This window comes from Enoplosus armatus, chromosome 3, assembly GCF_043641665.1.
Source record: "Enoplosus armatus isolate fEnoArm2 chromosome 3, fEnoArm2.hap1, whole genome shotgun sequence".
NCBI lineage: Eukaryota > Metazoa > Chordata > Actinopteri > Centrarchiformes > Enoplosidae > Enoplosus > Enoplosus armatus.
In genome coordinates, this window is record NC_092182.1 from 11408143 (window position 1) to 11429131 (window position 20989).

At 40.1% G+C, this 20989-nt stretch overlaps 2 protein-coding genes across 2 annotated transcripts; both read left to right on the forward strand.

The window, feature by feature from the left end:
• Window positions 1–457: 457 nt before the first annotated feature.
• On the forward strand, window positions 458–10931 carry ankrd52b (ankyrin repeat domain 52b). The gene is made up of 28 exons (XM_070903003.1): window positions 458–484; window positions 1276–1359; window positions 1794–1872; window positions 2039–2109; window positions 2211–2411; window positions 2523–2610; window positions 3154–3296; window positions 3833–4045; window positions 4200–4278; window positions 4443–4557; window positions 4735–4817; window positions 4948–5050; window positions 5243–5311; window positions 5400–5540; window positions 5661–5717; window positions 5848–5959; window positions 6056–6127; window positions 6241–6442; window positions 6655–6742; window positions 7615–7732; window positions 7883–8102; window positions 8347–8434; window positions 8549–8632; window positions 8999–9144; window positions 9357–9439; window positions 9776–9858; window positions 10507–10598; window positions 10690–10931. Exons 1-28 carry the CDS (start codon window positions 458–460, stop codon window positions 10929–10931), a joined length of 3183 nt encoding a protein of 1060 aa, XP_070759104.1.
• A 2699-nt stretch (window positions 10932–13630) lies between these two features.
• Window positions 13631–20858, forward strand: npepl1 (aminopeptidase like 1). The gene is made up of 12 exons (XM_070901832.1): window positions 13631–13792; window positions 14927–15112; window positions 15267–15437; window positions 15575–15664; window positions 15781–15862; window positions 16294–16436; window positions 17299–17376; window positions 17484–17584; window positions 17770–17893; window positions 18086–18262; window positions 18439–18549; window positions 19868–20858. The coding sequence occupies exons 1-12, from the start codon at window positions 13643–13645 to the stop codon at window positions 20024–20026; spliced, it is 1572 nt and encodes a 523-aa protein (XP_070757933.1). The 5' UTR covers window positions 13631–13642; the 3' UTR covers window positions 20027–20858.
• The last annotated feature ends 131 nt before the right edge of the window (window positions 20859–20989 follow it).

Consider the following 20989-nt stretch of genomic DNA (forward strand, 5'->3'; position numbering starts at 1 on the left):
TCAAATTTGTCCTTAAGAACTTGGCTAAAGGTACTTTGATGCTTTCCACCACTGGCTCTAAACATGTTATTTTTTTATTTTTTTATTTTTTACCATGACCACTTTTCCAACATTCATGACGATGAGATTTTGTCAGGTTTACAATAAAGTAATATCTAGATGTAATTAATAAATAGATGATACATGATGAGGATAAAAATAACGTAAACCCATACTAATATTCAGAAAAGAACATTAATACAAGCCGAAACATCTAACAAGTTTATACTGACATGAAATGCCTCCAAATCACGTTTCTTTCACTCCTCTCGCGATATTCTGGCAACTATGGTGTAACTACACATCACATATCCCAGTAGCTAACTATGCTAAAGCTAGGCTAACTAGCTGCTGCAGAGTGACATGTAGTCAACTTTACACTCAGTCTCAATGAAGGAGCTTCCAGAGTGATTGGGGCATGGAGTTAAGAAATATCAAGGACCAGGTAGTAAATAAAGCTTTTGCTGTTGTCTAACTTAAGGTTAGATAACTAAGTTACTTCCCAGCAACACTGCAAACAGCTGGCTAGTCATGTTAGCGACATGTCGAGCAAAGTTTGCTACAAGGCTAGTTAATGTCACAAATTCCTTGTCATGCAAAACTAGTCTTAAGTTTCAGTTTGATGTTCGATGTTTCAGTTTTGTAATGTACCTAAACCCCATCATTGGGGTTATTGGGCTTCCTGGTAAGTGAAGTCCAAACCCTGCCAAACAAACATTTTAATCTTTAAATGGATCCATATTTCTCTACTGCATAGCTAAATTTGCTTAACGTGTAATCTTTGGAAGACAAATGTTGGTGAGTCGCTTCTAAATTTTCCTAAAAAAAAATCCTAAACACTGACACAAAGTGCTACGAGTTTTGCATGATTCAAATAAGTAAAGTATTCTTGTTCTTCAGTCAAATAAATGCCAATACAATTTACACTGACAGTATTCCTGGAAATGCACAGAGAAGAGATTGTTAATCACTCTTTTGTCAGACATGTAACATCAGACATGTTTTATTGGCGTTTCAGCAAAGTCATGAATGTATGTATGATCCCAGTAAGTTTCAACAAGCTTGCTGATGAAAGATGTTCAGTTGAAATTGTGTTTAATCACTGCTTCTATGGGGTTTGTTGCAAAAAAATATGAACTGGGAAAGCATAATGAACTGCACCTAATTTTAATGTAACTTTAGAATTTATATTTTTCATGTTCTTGATCTGTTTTGCATGTCAAATCTCTCTTTCAGTCTCCATTGGTCCAGGCTATATTCAGCCGAAACGCAGAAGAAGTGACATTTTTGTTGAACCATAATGAAGATGTCAATTCACTGGTAATATTATTGTCCCACATTAACTCTGCAATCATGTTGCTTTTGTATCAAGTTGTGGTACCAAATTTGCATGCATTATACTTTGGGTAAATCATTAGGACGTATATTGAGGTTCAGCCATGTGTCTCTGCTGCAGGCTGCTTGCCTTTTCTGACTGCCAGCACAGATTTTCTTTACATGTAAATTCAGACTTGTGTATGTTTTTGGTTACTGCCAGTTTGCTGCACAACGTTTCTGGACACATTTGATGCTAAATGTCAATTTGATAATTTCATACGAACATGTTGAGCAAGAGTTTAAAATTGCACATTAATTGTGCAAACATTTGGAGTCAGAATACAACAAACATTTAATATAATACAATGATGTGATAAGATGGAAGAAAATGTGTTGGCCGCAAACTTCATTGTTTGATTTCTTTTCTTTTCTCTTAGGACCAAGAACAAAGCACACCACTTCATGCTGCTGCTTATTTGGGCGATGTCCACACTATGGACCTACTCATTACTTCAGGTAGAAAAACTGTTTATCTCACTTATGTTACAGTAAACAGGAAGTCCATCGTCAACCACATGTTTTTAGTAATTAATACAATGAGTCCATGAAGTAGAGAGGAACTGAAATTCACCAAAAACACTCAAAAAGTAAAGTCTAACTTTGCTTTTGCTTTCTGTTACAGGTGCAAATGTCAACGCTAAGGACCAGGGTTTGCTGACTCCTCTACATCGAGCAGCTGCCTCACGAAATGAAGTATGTTCCTATTTCAGAGGGAGAAGCACTTTTCTGAGGACTTGACCACCAGATTGTAATGTTTGACTTTCCTCTTGTTTGAATTGTGTGTTTTTCCTCAGAGAGCTGTGGAGATGCTACTAAAGCACAGAGCAGAGGTCAACACTTGGGACAAGTTCTGGCACACACCTTTACACTTGGCGGCTGCAAAGTGGGCTACCGGCTGCGCTGTAGCTCTGATACCACATGTGTGCAGCCTGGATGTTGCTGACCGGTCAGGAAGGACACCACTGCATCATGCAGCGCACAGTGGCCACAGAGAGGTAAACTGTAGAGTTGATAGTATTAACCAAAGTCCTCCTGATCCTCCAACCTTAGTTAGTAGTAGTTATCATTTCAATACATAACAATGCTGGAATGCAATGTTTCTGCAGATGGTGAATTTGCTCCTGAGCAAAGGTGCTAACACGAGTGCCAAAGATAAGAAGGAAAGGCAGGCAATCCACTTGGCTGCATACCTTGGTAAGTGGTGTCATATTATTGTCACTTTATACCCAGAATGAAAACAAACTTTCTGTTTGTATGAATGTAAGGAAGAGGGTCTGTTATAATAGATAATAAGAAACAAGCAAACAAATAACCTGAGAACTGACTCTTAACAACAATAGGTGATCATTCAAGTTAAAATCAGAAGTTGGTGCCTTTCTTTTACTATAAAGGATGCAGGTTGACACTTTTGAAAGCATATTAGACTTGATAAACATTAGGATGAACAATCAATCCTGACTTAAAAACACAAATAGACAAGGATAAAGTAAAGTACAATCTTTGACATGCAGCTATTTATTTATGATGACAATATTTTGGCTTATCAACACAACCCCAGTCTATTTAAATTAGACTAGTCTTTGGCAAAAAAAGTCTGTCTTAAGGTCAAAATCTGATGAATATTGTATTAAAATTGCATGTACGCTAACTGTGCCACAGTTTGCAAACAGGCCGGCGAGAGAGACTGGTGTGCTGTGATGGTGGATGCTCGTAGTAAATGTTAAGCTCTTCTTTCAGGACACGTGGAGGTTGTGAAGCTGCTGGTGTCTCACAGTGCTGATGTGACGTGCAGGGACAAACGTGGTTACTCTCCGCTCCATGCTGCAGCTGCCAGTGGACAGCTAGATGTGGTCAAATATCTGTTGAGACTGGTGGTGGAGGTAAAGTGGCGCAGTCACATCACTGTTAAGAAAACTCAATTGCTATAGCTGCCATGTGTTTAATGTACTGTAGATAATAATTAAAGGCAATATTATTAAATGAGCTTGATCATTTATTTTGTAGAAATTTGTCTTTGCTTTAAAGTCAGAATTAAGATGTCAGGAAACATCCTGCTCAGTTACACGTCAGAAAAGCAGCAGTAGCAAAGCAGTAATTGTGGTTTGATAGAAGACAGCATGGTGTCCTGTAGAGCTGCAGGCTTTGTATGCTGCTGCTTCATCAGTGTAATCTGCTTTTTGCTGATTATACCAGCATCATCTTGTCACATAATACATCTCTACATTCACAGCTGATGTTTAAAAATATACTATGTACCTCCCTTTGAACAAGCCAAATCTTTCAAACCAGACTCGGCAAATGTATCATCAACAAAGTCACTCGTCTCTTAACGCCGACATCACCTTCAGTACGGCTCTCATGCTTTCAAATCACCAGACATGTTTCATCTAATACTCAAATCAACTGTTTTTCTCAGATTGATGAACCCAACATTTTTGGGAACACAGCACTCCACATGGCCTGTCACGCGGGGCAGGACTCTGTGGCCACTGAGCTGGTGAACTGCGGTGCCAACATCAATCAGCCCAACCTTCACGGCAGCACGCCGCTGCACCTGGCTGCCGCCTCCTCCAGCGGGGCGATGTGTCTCGAGCTGCTCATCAACAATGGTGCTGACGTCAACGTGCAGGTTAAGAGCTTGTTTTCAATATGTGGAAATCAATAATTATATATTACTGGATTGTAGTCATTGGTCAGAGGATTAAATGTGCAATGTACTGATTATGATGGTTTATGCCATTCTTTTAACATGTTAACATGGTTTCATTTTCTCTGTTTAACAGAATAAAGAAGGGAAGAGCCCTTTGCATATGGCTGCCATGCACGGGCGCTTCACGGGCTCCCAGATTCTGATCCAAAACGGTAACAAAGAATGCAAAATATTTACACTATCCACAGCAACCTCTCGTAACACGTGATTGATTCTGGAAAAAACAAATCATATAAATATCATAAAAAGTATGTCCTCAAGTGAAATGCTTCACATCATATTCACGTCATGTTTGCTTCTCCCTCTGTGTGCACAGGAGGGGAGATTGACTGTGTCGATGAGTACGGAAACACTCCTCTTCATGTTGCTGCCAGATATGGTCAGGAGTTGCTGATCAGCACTCTGCTAACAAATGGTGCTGAAAAGTCCAGGTAAGTCAAGCCTGAGATTCATCAGCAGACTAAATATTAAGCTGAAAACTCACTGTTGATACTTCAACATCCAAACCAACTAATTCCCTGGATTGTAGAAAAAGTTTGAAAACATTAAGAAAATACTAATATTTTGCACTTAATTGAAGTAAATATTCTTTGTCATGATCTCTAAAGGCAGGGGATTCACGGGATGCTTCCACTACATTTGGCGGCGCTGTACGGGTTTCCAGACTGCTGTAGGAAGTTATTGTCTAATGGTGAGAATCTGTTTGAGTCACTGAGCCGTGCTCCTTGATTTATCCTCTCCCTTTTTTACATTATACTTACTGACACAAGTCAAAATGTTTCCACTCAAAGTGTTATTGTTGGTTGTGTGTGTCGTTACAGGCCAGTTTTACATCATGCCGTCTGAAGTGTCGTTGGCTGGGTTTGATATCAACATCTTGGACGACCACGGGAGGACGTGCCTGCATGCAGCTGCCTCTGGAGGGTTAGTCAACACACACATATATATATATATATAAAAGAAAATCTGTATTTTGTATGTTTAACTGTTTTTCAGCTACGTTTACAGTGTGATGGCCATCATCTAGACAGTTCGACAGATGATTTTCCGTGTCTAAATACTGATACCCTTGGCTGCAAATTTAAATCCGACTCTTACCTTCTTTTCTTGTGACAGAAATGTGGACTGCCTGAACTTGCTGCTGAATAGTGCTGCTGAAGTGGATATAAAAGATCACTTGGGAAGGTAAGCAGTGCTGAATACCTGGAGCTAAGACTTGAACTCTGCTTTGGTGTTACCTGATATCAGAGCTGTACCCTGTTGTACCTCGCAGGTCTCCTTTGCACTACGCTGCAGCTAACGGGAGCAGCCAATGCACGGTGTCCGTGGTGAGAGCCGGCGCCGAGGTCAATGAGCTGGATCTGACGGGCTGCAGCCCTCTGCACTATGCTGCTGCTTCACACACCTTTTGTGGGTGAGAGAGAGCATCTACTGTCGTTTTAATGTTGTACTCTGAGAACAACATCCTGTGGACTCTTCTTTGTTGATAACTGACTGAAGCCAGTTTCAAAAGTGTCCGTCTATCTTTCCACAGAAGGGAAACAAACTCTCAGCCTGACCACAGTGAGGAAAAGGAACACGAAGCCTCTCTGTAAGTCACATATTTCTTTATCATATCACACATCATAAAGTATGATGTAAAAGACTTTCTTCTCTCTTTGATTACATCTTGTTGCTGGAAGAAGAATAAATGTTCCTAATGTTCTGCTCTTTGTGTTCAGGTGTTTGGACTACCTCCTTGATAATGGGGCGAACCCGACCCTGAAGAACAGTAAGGGCTACAGTGCCGTCCACTATGCTGCAGCTTATGGGAACAAACAGCACTTGGAACTGGTCAGTGTCTTTGATTTTAATATTTTTATTCTTGTAAATCAATTGCCTGCTAGTCATACTTGAAGTTTTCTGTTTTTTGTTCTCTCACTCTTGCAGCTCCTGGAGATTTCTTTCAACTGTCTAGAAGAGGTTGAAAGTAATATTCCAGTCAGTCCTTTGCACTTAGCTGTGAGTAGCACATGAATACAATGAATACACTGTAAAACATGTCCCTTTTTAAATGAAGACCACTTGTTCACATGCCTTTGACTCTACTGTTATTATGCATTCTGCCACTACAGGCGTATTATGGTCACTGTGAGGCTCTGCGTCTGCTGTCTGAGACTTTAGTGAGTCTGGATGTGCGAGACGTTGAAGGCAGAACTGCCCTCCACCTGGCTGCTCAGAGGGGTTTTGCCCTGTGTGTGGAAGTGCTGCTGAAACATCAAGCCTCCTATACACTGAAGGAGCACAAGCACAAGTGGACGGCTCTTCATGCTGCAGGTGTGTGTGTGTGTGTGTGTGTGTGTGTGTGTGTGTGTGTGGTGTGTGTGTGGTGTGTGTGTGGTGTGTGTGTGGTGTGTGTGTGGTGTGTGTGGTGTGTGTGGTGTGTGTGGTGTGTGTGTGTGTGTGTGTGTGTGTTGGATTCTGGGATGTTTAAGGAACCCATATAAGATAAAACTTATATTTGCCTATTACTCTTTTCCCCTGTGCAGCTGCTGAGGGCCAAATGGACTGTCTGCTTTTATTGGTCAACATGGAACAAAGTGCCGACATCATCGACAGTCCAGATACTCGGGGACAGTGAGTCACTAATTAATCAGAATCAGAATCAGAAATACTTTATTGATCCCTCGGGGGAAATTGTACAGTACCAGTGCTCCCATTCAAGAGTAGAAAGCAGCATAAATTTAGAAATAAAAGTATGTACAAAATATAAAAATAAGAAATAGAAAATAAAAATATACACATTTACAATATTTAAGTGAAAAATAAAAGTAAAAAATATGTACAACAGCAATGTATATGTATGTATATGTGTATATATATATATATATGTGTATGTATGTATTGCTGTAATTACATGACATGTACAGCTTTTGCATACAATACTATTAATTTGAATTAATTTGTCTTGTTATGGTACCGTTATGAGTATAAAATACCAGAACAGTTTTACACCCAGAGGGGTACAATGTGGAAACCTTTAAGTGCACCAGAGTTATACCAGCAGTGACTTGTTACCTATTCAACCAGTTTTCATTGTCTGTAGCATGACTACACTGGTTTACATTGAAAGAAAAATGTACATTTAATCTGTTTATCTTGATGCCCACTCAGGTTAGTATTAATTGTTATCAAATGGAAACTATTTTGGCAGTAACACAACAAGCAACTAAAGTAACAGATCAGAGATAAATGAATCATAAAATGTTGCCTTCAGGTGCTGCTGATTACAGATGAGAGGTGAAGTCGGAGAATGAAAGTTTTTATTTACTGCCAACTAATACTCAAGCATAAATAAAAAATAATGGCGTAGTAAATGATTGAAATCTGGAAGCTTGTAATTCAGTCAGGTTACTTTTACCCATTGAAAATGTTTACTATTCTAAGGTGATCAGAGAGTTTTCCTCACAGCAGTCAATTCTTGTTTGTTTGCTTTTTGTGGTGCACAGGACGGCTCTCATGCTCGCAGCTCTGGGACGTCACACCGACTGTGTCCACATCCTGCTGGAGAAAGCAGCGAAGGCTGATGCTTCAGACAAAAAGGGCTTCACTGCATTACACAGAGCTGTAAGTGTGCGTGTGTATTTGCATGTCCGATCACTTTTGTTGTAATTGCACTTGATATTTCAAATTTGTGACACGTCTATTCACAGAGTCCTGGATGTCCGAAATGTGTTGTTTTCCTCTCACGTCATATCTTGTATCCTCCCCCTGCAGGCCATGTTGGGCAGTGAGGACTGTGTGTCTGCTCTGCTGGAACACGGGGCCTCTGCTCTGTGTAGAGACTCTCAGGGAAGGACCCCGCTGCACCTCGCAGCGTCCCTTGGCCACACGGAGCTACTCCGAAGTTTGCTAAAGGCTGCTATGAAAGCTGATCCTCTGGACTCCATATTGGACTACAGAGGCTACACGCCCACCCACTGGGCTGCCCACCACGGTGAGACATCAGGGCGAGAATTCATTTCAAATGTACTTAAATCATTTTAGCAAAAAGAGATCCGTTCAGTGTTGAATAGAGCAAACAAGGACATGAATACAAATGAGCAGCACCATATATTTTATCCCTTGAATAATTTCTCTGAGTTTAACACTTTGCACTTGCGTGGAGAGATGCTGTATTACCATGATTTTACAAAGACTTGAATATTAATCCTTTGTCCATTTGTTTCCTGTGTCTGTAGGGCGTGAAGGATGTTTACACATTTTACTTGAAAACAAACTTTTTAGCAACCAGGAAGGAAATCTCTTCACCCCATTGCATTGTGCTCTGTGAGTACTGTAGTCAGTGTAAATGCTCATCATACATATGTTTATTAGATATTGATAAAACAATACATTTAGTGTGGTTCTTCAAAATCTAACAAGTCTGTTCCTCCTACGCAGAGTTAATGGACATGATGTTGCTGCTGCGCTTCTAGTGAAGACTGTTGGGCCTCAAATTGTTAACGTTAGTGATGCCAAAGGAAGGTGGGTTCTGCTCTGAGCCGAGCTCTACTTATCATAACAAAATGTATTTTATGCAGGTGTGGGTCACTCTACGGATGTTGTAAATGTAATGTTCAATTCAGGCATCTATAAGCAGTTTGTGCAAATTGGCCGTTTTTATTCAAATATTATTCCAGAAAAGGTTGTAATATTGTATATGTATATTTTATTCAAACCTCAGATTATTCGATAACTCTGATGTAGAATTTAGTTAAACATGCAGTATTTTGTTCTTTACAGGCACAAGAAATCTATAAAGACAGTGTCATGTTGCGTGAATTCAGATGCATAACCTTTCATAGCTTGCAGAAAGATGAACAGTGTTTTCATGTGTATGTTTGTGAGCAGGACCACACTGCACGCGGCTGCTTATTCAGGAAACGTCGCTGGGCTCCAGCTGGTCCTGGCCCAGGGAGCAGAAGTCAATGCTGTGGACCATTGTGGATGCTCTGCTCTGATGGTTGCTGCTGACTGTGGACAGACTATGGCTGTTGGTATGTGAAATTCCTCTGGTCTTTTAAATGCACAAGGATTCTTATTTCTCCTTTTAGCACGTGGGTACTGTTGTTTTGACCCTCACAGTCTTCACTAATGGTTACCTTTAATACACCATATGAATCTGTCCCCGTGTTTCCACATGAAAACACCAGGTAATGTTGAAAGGTCTGTGTTCGTTGTGAAAGGTGTCTTACTTTCTGCATTTCAGAGTTCTTGCTGCACAAAGCGAAGCCAGACCTGACCCTGGTGGATGTCAACAATAACACTGCCCTTCACTTAGCCTGCAGCAAGGTCACATACGCACACAAATGCATGTACTGTATGCATGCAGTGGCACAATAACATTTTGCATGTGTGTAGCAACAGTAATGTAACAACTGTCAGATAAGATGATAACCTGCCAAAGTATATAAGCAAATTCAGGTGAAAAATTAAATGTGTAAATGTGTTTTCAAAATCAACATTATGTTGATACATCAAATATTTTATACAGTAAGAATGTAATAAGGTGGTGATATAACATTACACCTTTAAAATTAGATGAAAGCTTTGATTACATTTTTTTGAACATTTTCGGCGTACTGCTTGAGCACATTCTCACTCAGTACACTGTGTTTTATTCTGCAGGGTCATGAGATGTGTGCCCTGTTGATCCTGGGAGAGATCAGCGACTCCTCCCTCATAAATGCAACAAACAGCGCTCTCCAAATGTGAGTTGTCTTAAAGCACTGGCCGCCATAAGTGCATGCTGTTAATTAAGAATACCTCTAATCAAAACTTGATCGAATGTTAGAAATGTTGGAAATAATTAGCAACTTGTATAGATTCTGAAGTTTAGTATTAAGACACTTTTGCTCATCATGCAGTGTGCATTTAAAGAACATCAGTGAGACCTTCTGTGTGTGTTGATGGATTATACAGGCTAATAGTGCAGGGCATGAACATATCCCTGTGTTGTCCATCAGAAATGTACTCTAGTTGAAGTTTGGCAGAGTGCAGGTTAACATGAGATGCTCCATTGAACTGTGAAAGGGATCAAGTGGGTATGACATAGAAAATAAAGTCATAATTTAAAGGGCAAAAAAAGTCTCAAAATTCCTAACAGTGACCCTAATACTAATAAGGTTTTCTGCCATTTCTTTCAAACGTAGTATAGAAACAGAAAAGCATTGTGATGATGCTGGTCAATAGTTTTTTACTTATGATAGAATATCAATAGCACCCTGACATCAGCATTTTTTTATTTGGTTTTCCATGTTTACTGTGTTGACTCGCCTGCCATTGACCCCAGTAAATAATGTATGTGAATTCTTTAACATGTTGCTCTGTAATTGGACCTGTCTTTCTTTGTCCTGCAGGCCTCTTCACATTGCAGCGAGGAAAGGCCTGGCGACTGTAGTGCAGGTGTTACTGAGCAGAGGAGCAGCGGTCATGGCTGTAGATGAGGAAGGTAAGCAGGAATAATTATATTTCTATGTTTCCTGCCAAACAAATATAAATTCCTGAAGGAGACCGTAGGATAACTGTTCAACCTTCTGCAGGTCACACGCCAGCTCTAGCCTGTGCCCCAAACAAGAACGTGGCAGACTGTCTGGCCCTGATCCTCTCCACCATGAAGCCTTTTCCTCCCAGAGAGGCCGGTGCCGGTACTGCCTCCCACTTCAACCCCATCCTCAAGAACTGTGGGATTGCTGCCACCTGTGGGTCCAGTGGCAACCTGTGTCATGCCTCAGTCAAGAGCCGCAGAGGCACTGTCGGCCTGCACGGGTGTTTGACGGAGTGAAATTTCATCCCAGTGTAGCCCCATGTCTCCACACATTACCACAGATGGGAACATGTGTGGTCATGCATACCTCCATGACATTTATACATGTGTGTGTCATCTGCAGCTGCATGCACATTATGTGCTCATGCACCAGTAGCATCGATTGCTTCTCTAAAATCTAGTCTTACACACACTAATATTAGCAGACCTCTTAGATTATCTGCTCTGTAACTCGAGCTGAGTTTAGCACATTATATATGTTATTTTAATGAAGTACTAACCGTTAGAAATGAATGAAAGTTTTAACACGAGCACACTACACAAGCCTCGCCACTTGAACCCCCCCGTCCGCTGTGGCTTAATTTGAAATCTCCGTGTTCGTCCTCAGCTGATACAAGTGCAAGAATACTCGGATGATTGTGTGTTTAATCCACGTGTGTGTCTGCAAGTGCTTTTTTGCATATTAGACCTTGCTTCTTAATATACTTGTTTTAAAATATCTAACAGGTGCTTTAAACCTTTTATGCAATTAATAAGACTCTATTTTCTTATCCTATCCAGAGTGTAGCAGACACTACACTGCTATAAATAACCTTATTATTCTTATATTATCATGATTTAAGTAAGTTGCATTTCAGTTTCGTAAAGTCACAAGCATGTGTATAGTAGTAATGATATAGTTTACAGAGTTTAGTGTGTATATAGTTCTTAAAATGAAGTTAACCTTTTACTTGTATTATCTTGAAAATCCCAAATTATTGAGAATTTAACCTCAGGTCAGTGTGTACTGTACTGTGGATGCAATAAAAAGCACATTTTGTGCTGGACGTTACATAACATGTACGACAGAAGTATCACATTTCAGTTAAATACGCCAGAGAATAAAACAAACAAACGAAAGATCAGAGAAATAAATAAATATGTGGCGATATGAACAGTTTTAACTCGCTGGAAAAAATAATCTTTCAGACTTCAGTAAATGTGACATTTCACCACAAGTAAAGATTAATTTCATTTTTGATTAATCGGTTGATTTTTATTTATTTATTTTGATTAATAGTTAAGAGCCCAAGGTGACGTCTTCATATTTCTTGTTTCCTCTGATCAGCAACCCAAAGATGTTTCAATTTCCACTGATATAAGACCAAGAAAGGCATTAAATCCCTCATGTTTAAGAAGCTGGAACCAGAAAATGTTGTTCTCAAATGGTCAGTTAATTTTCAGTTGATCGACTAATCAATGAAGATTGATTCAGCTCTACATTTCACTTTTCTAGTCACTATAATGTTGTTGGTGTGGAATGAAATGAAGTGTAAGAAACACTAATAATCTATGAAACACAAGAAATTGAATGAATTGAATTTTTTTTTCTTTTTTTTTTAAATGTGACGTTTTCTCTGTTTCCAGGTCCAGCAGGGAAATCTCCTGTAGCCACATTTCTATTATTGTCCAGTATTTATTGACTGTTGTTCAATAATTACGTGTCTAGTAAATATTTCACATATTTTATCATTAAAACGAGACAAATTGGCAGCGTCCCCACAGAAGTAGACATTTTTTTAACTAGCACAATATACCTGTACTGGTACAAAGATGTCACTGCCTCTCTTTAAAGATCAGGTTTTTATAAATGGAGGTGTGTATTAAATGTTTATCTTTACTTTGATATTTTCCCCTTTTCCTAATTGATTTTTAGTTTTCCCTTTCAATACCTGCTGTATTATCTTAAAATGGCTTTAAACAATTTGCACTCTTGACATGAAAGTTTACATTTTACAGTCTGGTATCCTTCTTGGGGTTTATGCAAATTTGAAAGTGCATTTAACTTTCAATTAACAGTAAAAGCCAATTAAGTATGAACATGTCCTTGTTTCATTTGGTTTAAAACGTAATTTGACATTTCTAAACACAAGTTGCAGTGAAATGTTTTGAATAATGTTTGTCTTTAGGAATTGCTCTGTTGCAGCTTTTCATGTGAGCAAACTGTGTGTCTTCTATACATACTGAGATTTCAGGGCATAACTCTCAACTTGAATACTCTGTGTGATTTTAGTTGTGGATGGCATTCATATGAGAGAAAACAAATAAATCCTTACCATCAGAAGGGCTTTTGCCTTTTTTTCCTTTCCATTTTAATTTCTGCCCCAATGTCACATCAGTGGGGCCTCTGGTCAATCCAAAAGGCCCCCAAATGTCCCTCTGACAAGTTGAAAAGCCACTGTAGTGTCACAAACTGTGTCTTCTGAGATTTCAGGTGTAACTTTTTAACTTTATTGAACTATTTAGAATATTTATAATTATAATATTTTGGATTTATGGCCCTGGCGTTATTTAAGTCCACCAACCTTTATCAAGACAGAGACTGTCATTCAATGTCTGACATTAAGACATATTAGGAGATACTTAGTTATATTTATACGTGTGTGTGAATATTTCCTACAAACAGAAATTCCTCTTCATGCATGCCCAGATGTTTATAGATATTATCTGTATCAGTTCTCAGCTGATGCTCAGAGGTTTTATTTCATTACTATTTTCATGTAGTTCCTGGTGGACACCGATGGAGGCTGATAAAGATTGCAGATTACTTCCAGCCTCTATAAATTAAGCGGCTAAAAGCCGATTGGTCCTCTCCCGGCTGCCGTCGCCGGTTCGGGCTGCACCAGTGAACGACAGCAGTCTGTCCACTTTAACGTTTCAGCTAGCTGTCTCTCTAGCAAGTCTCAAAAATGGCGAACGTGGTGCTGGAGTTCAAGGCTTCTGCCGGTGACTCCGAGCCACAGAGTCGCCCTGTCCTGATTATCGGACAGCAGGCCATCCTGCAGAAAGTCAGCTGGAGCCAAATCAAAGGAAAACTGCAGCCTGTCGTTAGCAAAGAGGTAACTTAATGTTGTGAATGAAAATTATAGTTGGGTGACGGCAAACGGTAGCGCTATGCTAACATAAGTAAGCGTAAGCTAACACGGATAGCTAGCTAAATTAATGTAACCTTAACGTCACCTGAGCACGATAAGCTAGCTAACGTTAACTAGTCCCAGGCATATAACGCTAGCTAACTAGCTAGGATCAACTAGCTTAACGTTAACGAGGAGAAGTTAACGGTGTTGTTAGCGATTGATTGTTTTTTATTAGTCAGTGGAATAGTAACGTTACATTACAACGCCAACATAGTTAAATAAAACCACATTTTCTATAATGTTCAGTTGCTTAACTTTAAATAAGACTAGTGCAAGTTGTTGATGGATCTTCGTACCAACATTAGTTAATTAACTTTTCATGGAACAATGTAAGTTAACGCTCGCTAAGATTTTACAACAGGGTGAATGTTGAGGTTGAAGTATGAATTTTACATTTCCTTTGAGATATAACTTCCTTAGATAATAGAAGCATTGTATGGCCACGAGAGTAATGTAAAGTCTTAAACTGGGCGACATCCTGTTCATGTAGCTTGTTCAAGGTGCTCCTGCTGGGGGGGGGGGGGTCAGACCCAGACACAGACACAGACAAAAACACTCAGGATGTTCAATGGAGCTGTAACCAGCGTGTTGTAGACTGCTGTGCAAAGTCCTCAGAGGTGGTTGTGCAACGCTGACAGCCAGTCTATAAAAGAGAGTCTTGAGAGAGTGAGTCTGTGGGGTCAAGGAAAGGTTTCCTGCCATTCAGAGTTCCTCAGTATGCTTGACAATGATTACCTAACATGATTGCTACTCTAATGCTTGCAGTATTTTTAATTTCTCCTAGGTAGTATAAACTATTTTCTCATACTTAACCTGGTAATTGTGACACTGGGAAGCCTCTGTCTTTTTCTTTTTTTTTTTTAAACTCCCAGTCACATTCAGCCCCTCACGATTTTCCCAAACTTCAACTTGCTTGTGCAAAGCAGCAAATCAACACAATTGAGAAGTTGTAACCTGTTTTGACAGTTTGCTTGATAAATGACAATTAACAATTGTTCCTGCTCTACTGTCTCCACAGTGAATCTAAAATGTCAGTTTTGTCTCATGTTTTCTCAGATCTGGCAGGCGGCTCTCAATGCTTTGAATCCAAACCCTACGGACAGCTGCCCTCTGTATCTCAACCATGCTGCAGTGGCTGCCCTTCCTTCACGGGTCAGCAGGCACAACAGCCCGTCTTCTGCCCACTTTCTGTCCCGTCTGGTCCGTTCCTGCCTGCCTGGAGGGAACAACCGCTGCATCGTGGTCAGTGTCTTCATCAGAGTTTTATACATTCTTGCCTGTCACATAAAAGTGAAGGACCCTTCTGGGAGTCTTATGACACTTAAATCTGGGTCATCCAGTGTAAGGACAGCTTGTATGACCAAGTGGCTGATATAAGTGTTTGTTTTCTCTCCAGATGGTGTGCCAACGTTCAGATGTGTTTGCGTCCTCCTGTGCCATCGCCAGGGCTTTCCCCATCTTCTCTCGCCGCTCCACATCCTCACGCAGGGCTGAGAAGAAGCACGTCACTGTGGAGTTTGTGATCGTCGGGCAAGACAGTAGTCCCTTGGATGTTGCAGAACTAAAGGTACTGCTCGGTGAATTTTTCTTTTTATCACACTTTTCAGAGCCTTTAGGATGTTATTTAGAAATAGCTTGTTTTTGAACCACTGTGGTTCATGTTAACTGCAGTCTGCCATAGCTGAAGGCTTTTCTTCTGTTCAGTGTCTCGCCAACGCTGCCGATGGAGTGCGACTGGCAGCTCGCATTGTGGACACACCATGCAATGAGATGAATACAGACCACTTCTTAGATGTAAGTGGAACTATTTCTCTTTTGGAAGTTTTGATGACATCATTACAGGAACATTTCTAACTAGTTGTAATTATCTTGATGCAGCCTCTCGTCACAGACATCCATTTCTGTTTCAGGAAATCAAGACTGTGGGAACTGAACTTGGAATTACTCCAGTCATCATTTTTGGAGAGGAACTGAAACAAAGAGGGTTCGGAGGTACCGTGTCTATAGATATCTACGTCTCTAATTAGTGTAAATTACGCTAATTCACCTGCTAGAATAACTGATTTAAAGAATGTACTCTGCGTACCTTTTTTTTGTTGAAAATCCCAGCAGTCACTAAAATAAGTAGACTCCACATTTCTTAGCTAGTTACACCTGGTTACTCACACAATGTTATTCTGCCAACTGTTGGAAATATTTTTAAGCAATTAGCTATTGACATGTTTAGTGATAAAAGAAAATGAATTATCTTTGCATTCATTCAATCTGTAATCCTAAATCACCGTAATCTTGTTTCACTTGTCGTCTTTGTTAAAGCTGGTTTTTACTTGCGTCTTAAACTATTCTTTAAAAATCTAAACTCTAATATCAAGGAAACGGCTGTTTTTTAAGAGCAATAAGTATGTATAACTTTACCCCATCAGGTATTTATGGAGTTGGCAAGGCGGCAGAGCATCTTCCTGCATTAGCGGTCTTGAGCCACACACCAGATGGTGCAACCCAAACCATCGCATGGGTGGGCAAGGGCATCGTGTATGACACTGGAGGCCTCAGTATCAAGGGAAAGGTACTCCTATTTTTACTCTGGAGAAGTGATAGTAAGTATTGTACATCATGAAAGAATCATGTATTGGTAATGTCCCGGGAACATCACTACAATAATCATCTAGTTTAACTGTTGAAACTTGCATATCGTCTCGGGGCTGTTTTACCTCTCTGTATTAAGGGATACGTAGCTAAAACTATCAAATCTGACTTTGACAGCAGATATGTGAAAGTAGCTGTAGTTTAGATATGCAATTGGATGGAAATGTGTTAGCTGTTGTTGGTATCAAGTAGTAAAGCACAATCATACTCGATCAATTCATCACACTTATTAAACTTATGTAACCTTATTTATCTAGATGGTAGAGCTGCTCAAACAAACATTGTGTGTTCCATAGTGTGTGTTGCTTGTTGTATCTCAAAATTTTATGTTGATTATGATCCTGTGGACTGACGATTCATTTTATGGCTTAAACTGCTCAACATGTCCCATGTTCACCTGCAGTACACAATACAGCAGAACATTTTTGACTAAGTGTTTTGTGTTCTGGCCAATTGACTCTACACCTTTCAGACATCCGCCTTTTATAAAAACTCAGGAACTCTGCTGTCGTCTAGTTGATCCTCCAACCTGCTCACTCACCTCTGATCTGTTAAGCTTTAAATCTATTCTAATCTGTAATCTGTTCACATGTAGTTGCTGTTGCATGCACCAGTTTATGTAGTGTCCTATACAAAAAGAAAGGGCTCACTTATTCTGGAGGCACATGGTTTACAGATCAGCAGTTTCAATGCATGCCACAACGTGCAGCATTCAAGCGGCATCAGATCAAATTAAGTCGTATTGTTTCATCACATGTAAAAAAGGTGTTTTTATTCTCTAGACCACCATGCCAGGGATGAAGAGAGACTGTGGTGGAGCTGCTGCCATTTTGGGAGCTTTCAGAGCTACTATTAAACAGGTGAGGTGACCTTTTGGATTATCCCACAGCAGCTGTCATTTCAGCCTCCTCTGTTTCTCTGCAGCAGAGTTTTTTTTTTTAATCAGACTCTCCTCTGTTTGCTTCAGGGCTTTAAGGATAACCTCCATGCAGTGTTCTGCCTTGCAGAGAATGCAGTTGGACCCACAGCCACACGACCCGATGATATCCACACGCTCTACTCTGGAAAGTGAGACTCTATTTTTAATAATAATGTGTCAGATTACCTGATTAGATTTTGTCTGTGCCGTCACCGTCATGATTGCACACAAACAGTGTCTGATATTATTTTCCAAGCCAAATCAACGGGAATGAGTGTGAATGGGCTGTGATATAAAATATTAATCTGTCATTTGTGTGATTTTTATTCTGAAGGACAGTGGAGATCAACAACACTGATGCAGAGGGCAGGCTGGTGCTGGCTGACGGAGTGGTGTATGCCAGCAAAGACCTGTCAGCTGATATTATTCTGGACATGGCCACACTGACGGGGGCACAGGTGGGTGACGGCCTCTTACACACTGTTGTTCAACCTTTTACAGCAAGTATGAATTGGAGGGTTTTCAACCTCCATCATAGGTCAATAGATTCAAAGGATAACACTGTCAGGATTTATTTAGACTAAAACCAGCAATGCATTCAGCCTCCCAACAGGTATTCCCTTTGTATATTTTTTGTTTCTCTTGTCCAGGGGATCTCCACAGGGAAGTACCATGCAGCTGTGATGACTAACAGTGAGCAGTGGGAGGTTGCATGTGTGCGCGCCGGCCGCAGCAGTGGAGATCTGGCTCACCCTCTGGTCTACTGCCCTGAGCTGCACTTCAGCGAGTTCACCTCTGCCATGGCTGACATGAAGAACTCTGTGGCAGTAAGTAGCAAAACCAGATGCTTAAACGAGACATGATGAATTACTGATATGGACGCCAAAGGCAGAATATGTTACTGGTTGTAAGGATTTCAAATAGAATATTTGTTTGGTGACTGACATAATTTATTTTGGGGAGTTGCTGATGTTTGTCATCCTTTATTCTTGCGTTTTAACAGGACCGGGAGAACGCCCAGAGCTCCTGCGCCGGCCTCTTTATTGGTTCCCACTTGGGATTCGATTGGCCTGGCATCTGGGTCCATGTTGATATCGCCTCTCCTGTACATGCTGTGAGTACTTTGGCTCCAGGGTAAAAATCAGAACACTAACAGTATCTGTTCGCACACCAATCGGGTGATAATCATAACTTGGTGGAAGATTTATAGGGTACATGCGTATGTCTTCTGCTGCCTGTAACTGGCTTGACAAGACATTTCTTATGCTGAAATGAGCAGAGGAGCAGACCAGGATTATACTTGTTCAGACCATGCCAATCATACCTTTAGTTGACAAAGTCACATGTGAACATAGACAGGATCTACATGATCACATAAACCTGATACAAAAATATTATAAAAGCTATGTTTTATAATAGTACAAAGATATTTGTATCTACAAATGGATTTCTGCATGTCCATGTGCAATATCAGCTGTGGAAAATGTTCTTGTGCTTTGTGGAAACAGTTTAAGGACAGTATTAATGATTACCAGAGACTTGGTAGCCTGAAAGAAGAGAGTCAGCAGAATGTTTGTTTGAGGAAGTTGGAAACAACACCGCTATGAAGCATAACGTCCTCTTGGTTTGACTAAATGTCAATCATTAAAGGAGAGGTTCACAATTTTTCAAGTCTCTCTTGAAAGGTCGCCATATAAATATTGAAACAGGTTCTTATTGCAGTAATCATTCTTCCTGATCATATAGGCCATTAGTGATAAAATCCACAGTCCTCGTTCTGTGCAGAAATGCAGCAGAATCAAGCCAGTGAATGTGAAGCAAGCCATCTGAACAACACTGAAAGAAATTTAATACTCATTCCCTACTCTCTAATTAAGAGATACTCAATAGTTAACTCTATAGTGAGCAGTAAATTAATATTTTGGACATTTTATGAATCTTAATTTTTCATTTCATCTATAAAATGTGATGCATTTGTGGGATTATAAGCAGAAAGTGCTTTGTGAGGACTTTGTGCACTATATAGAAACAAATTGTGCACATACATTGTACAAAATGGTGGACAGGACAAAACTGGTTTAATATGGTTTCCATGTTGTACAGAAACTGGCTGAGCCAGTAATATATCTACAGAAACGCAGACTTCCTCTTTGGAGAAGCTAATTCTTTTCCTGCAGGTGTGCCAGGATTGCACCAGCTCTTTATATAACAAATGTATAAAACAAATCCAATTCTCTGTCCTGGTCTTGTGATTCAGCTCATAAAAGAATAGGGCTCATAATGAGGTCTACTGCACTAGGTTTCAGTCACATTAACTCTGAATGAGAAGGATAACTTCATGTGTAGTAAAAGAAGGATAACTGCAGGGTCACTTTACAGTAATAACACTGGAATCTGACTCTTGTTTTTTGTGTTTTGTTTCGTCTTTGCAGGGGGAGCGTGCCACAGGATTCGGTGTTGCTTTGCTAATGGCCCTGTTTGGTCAGGCATCAGATGACTCCATCCTGAACCAGGTGTCTCCTCTGGGTGCAGCCACCAGCATGTCTGAAGACCAGATGGAGCGTGACTGCAAGAGACGAAGGCTGGTGTAGGGAACATCCTAACCGACCCTGACCGCTCCGCTGCCTCCACACACACCCAAACTGTTGAAGCAAGTGCTCACCCAGTTAGAGTTAAAACATTTTAAACTGTGATTCAACTTCCTGTGTTTGATTAAATTTGACTTCACTGAATAAAAAAAAAAAAAAAAAAAAAGATGATCATTAAAAAAGGTGTGTTTATACATGATTATGATAAAACATAGGCCCTCATTTGTCCTCATGACTCGGACCTTGCTGCAATGATCACCTCCACAGCTTCTCTTGATGTCGATGCATTGATTATTATATAAATAAATCTGGGGGGGAAAGCAGGTGGTTTATCTTCATGACTGATTAATTCAGGTTTTAATAACTGGCCAAACCTTTTCCAGCAGTGATTCTTTGTTATTGTTTATATTTTACAGTTGATGACAGTTAAAGGTTTTACCTCGTAAAACGTAAACCATGTTTTCAAATGTCCACCTCCAAGGATTTTGCTGTACATCTTGTCTTTGACATAGTGAAAAGTACTGGATTAGGATCTGTAAAGCTAGAGGTTTCTTTTTTTGGTAACCACTGCACTCTGTATTCACCCTCTGTATAGTTGGATTGTGTGATCTGTGGACCAAACTGAGGAGTGAGAGCTTACTGCAGTTTTAACAGTTTCACAGTGGTGTCAGATGAGTCATTGACGTGCAGTGCCACATATGCTTTATCAGCACAAACTACTCATACAGGATGTTAACTGTAAATTCAAGTATTGGACAGATTCCAGGGCAACTTGGGTTTTTTTTCTACCCCTGTGACAATCATGTTGTCCCTCAATAAAGGTGGTGTCATCTGACCTCTGTGCTCTTTCTGTAACTTGTTAAATAATAGTCATTCTGAGAGCTTTATTGCAGGCACTCTCATGATGACCATTATGTTATGTTTTTAGACCGCTCAAGGTTTTACAGTCTGGGATAAAAATCTTTG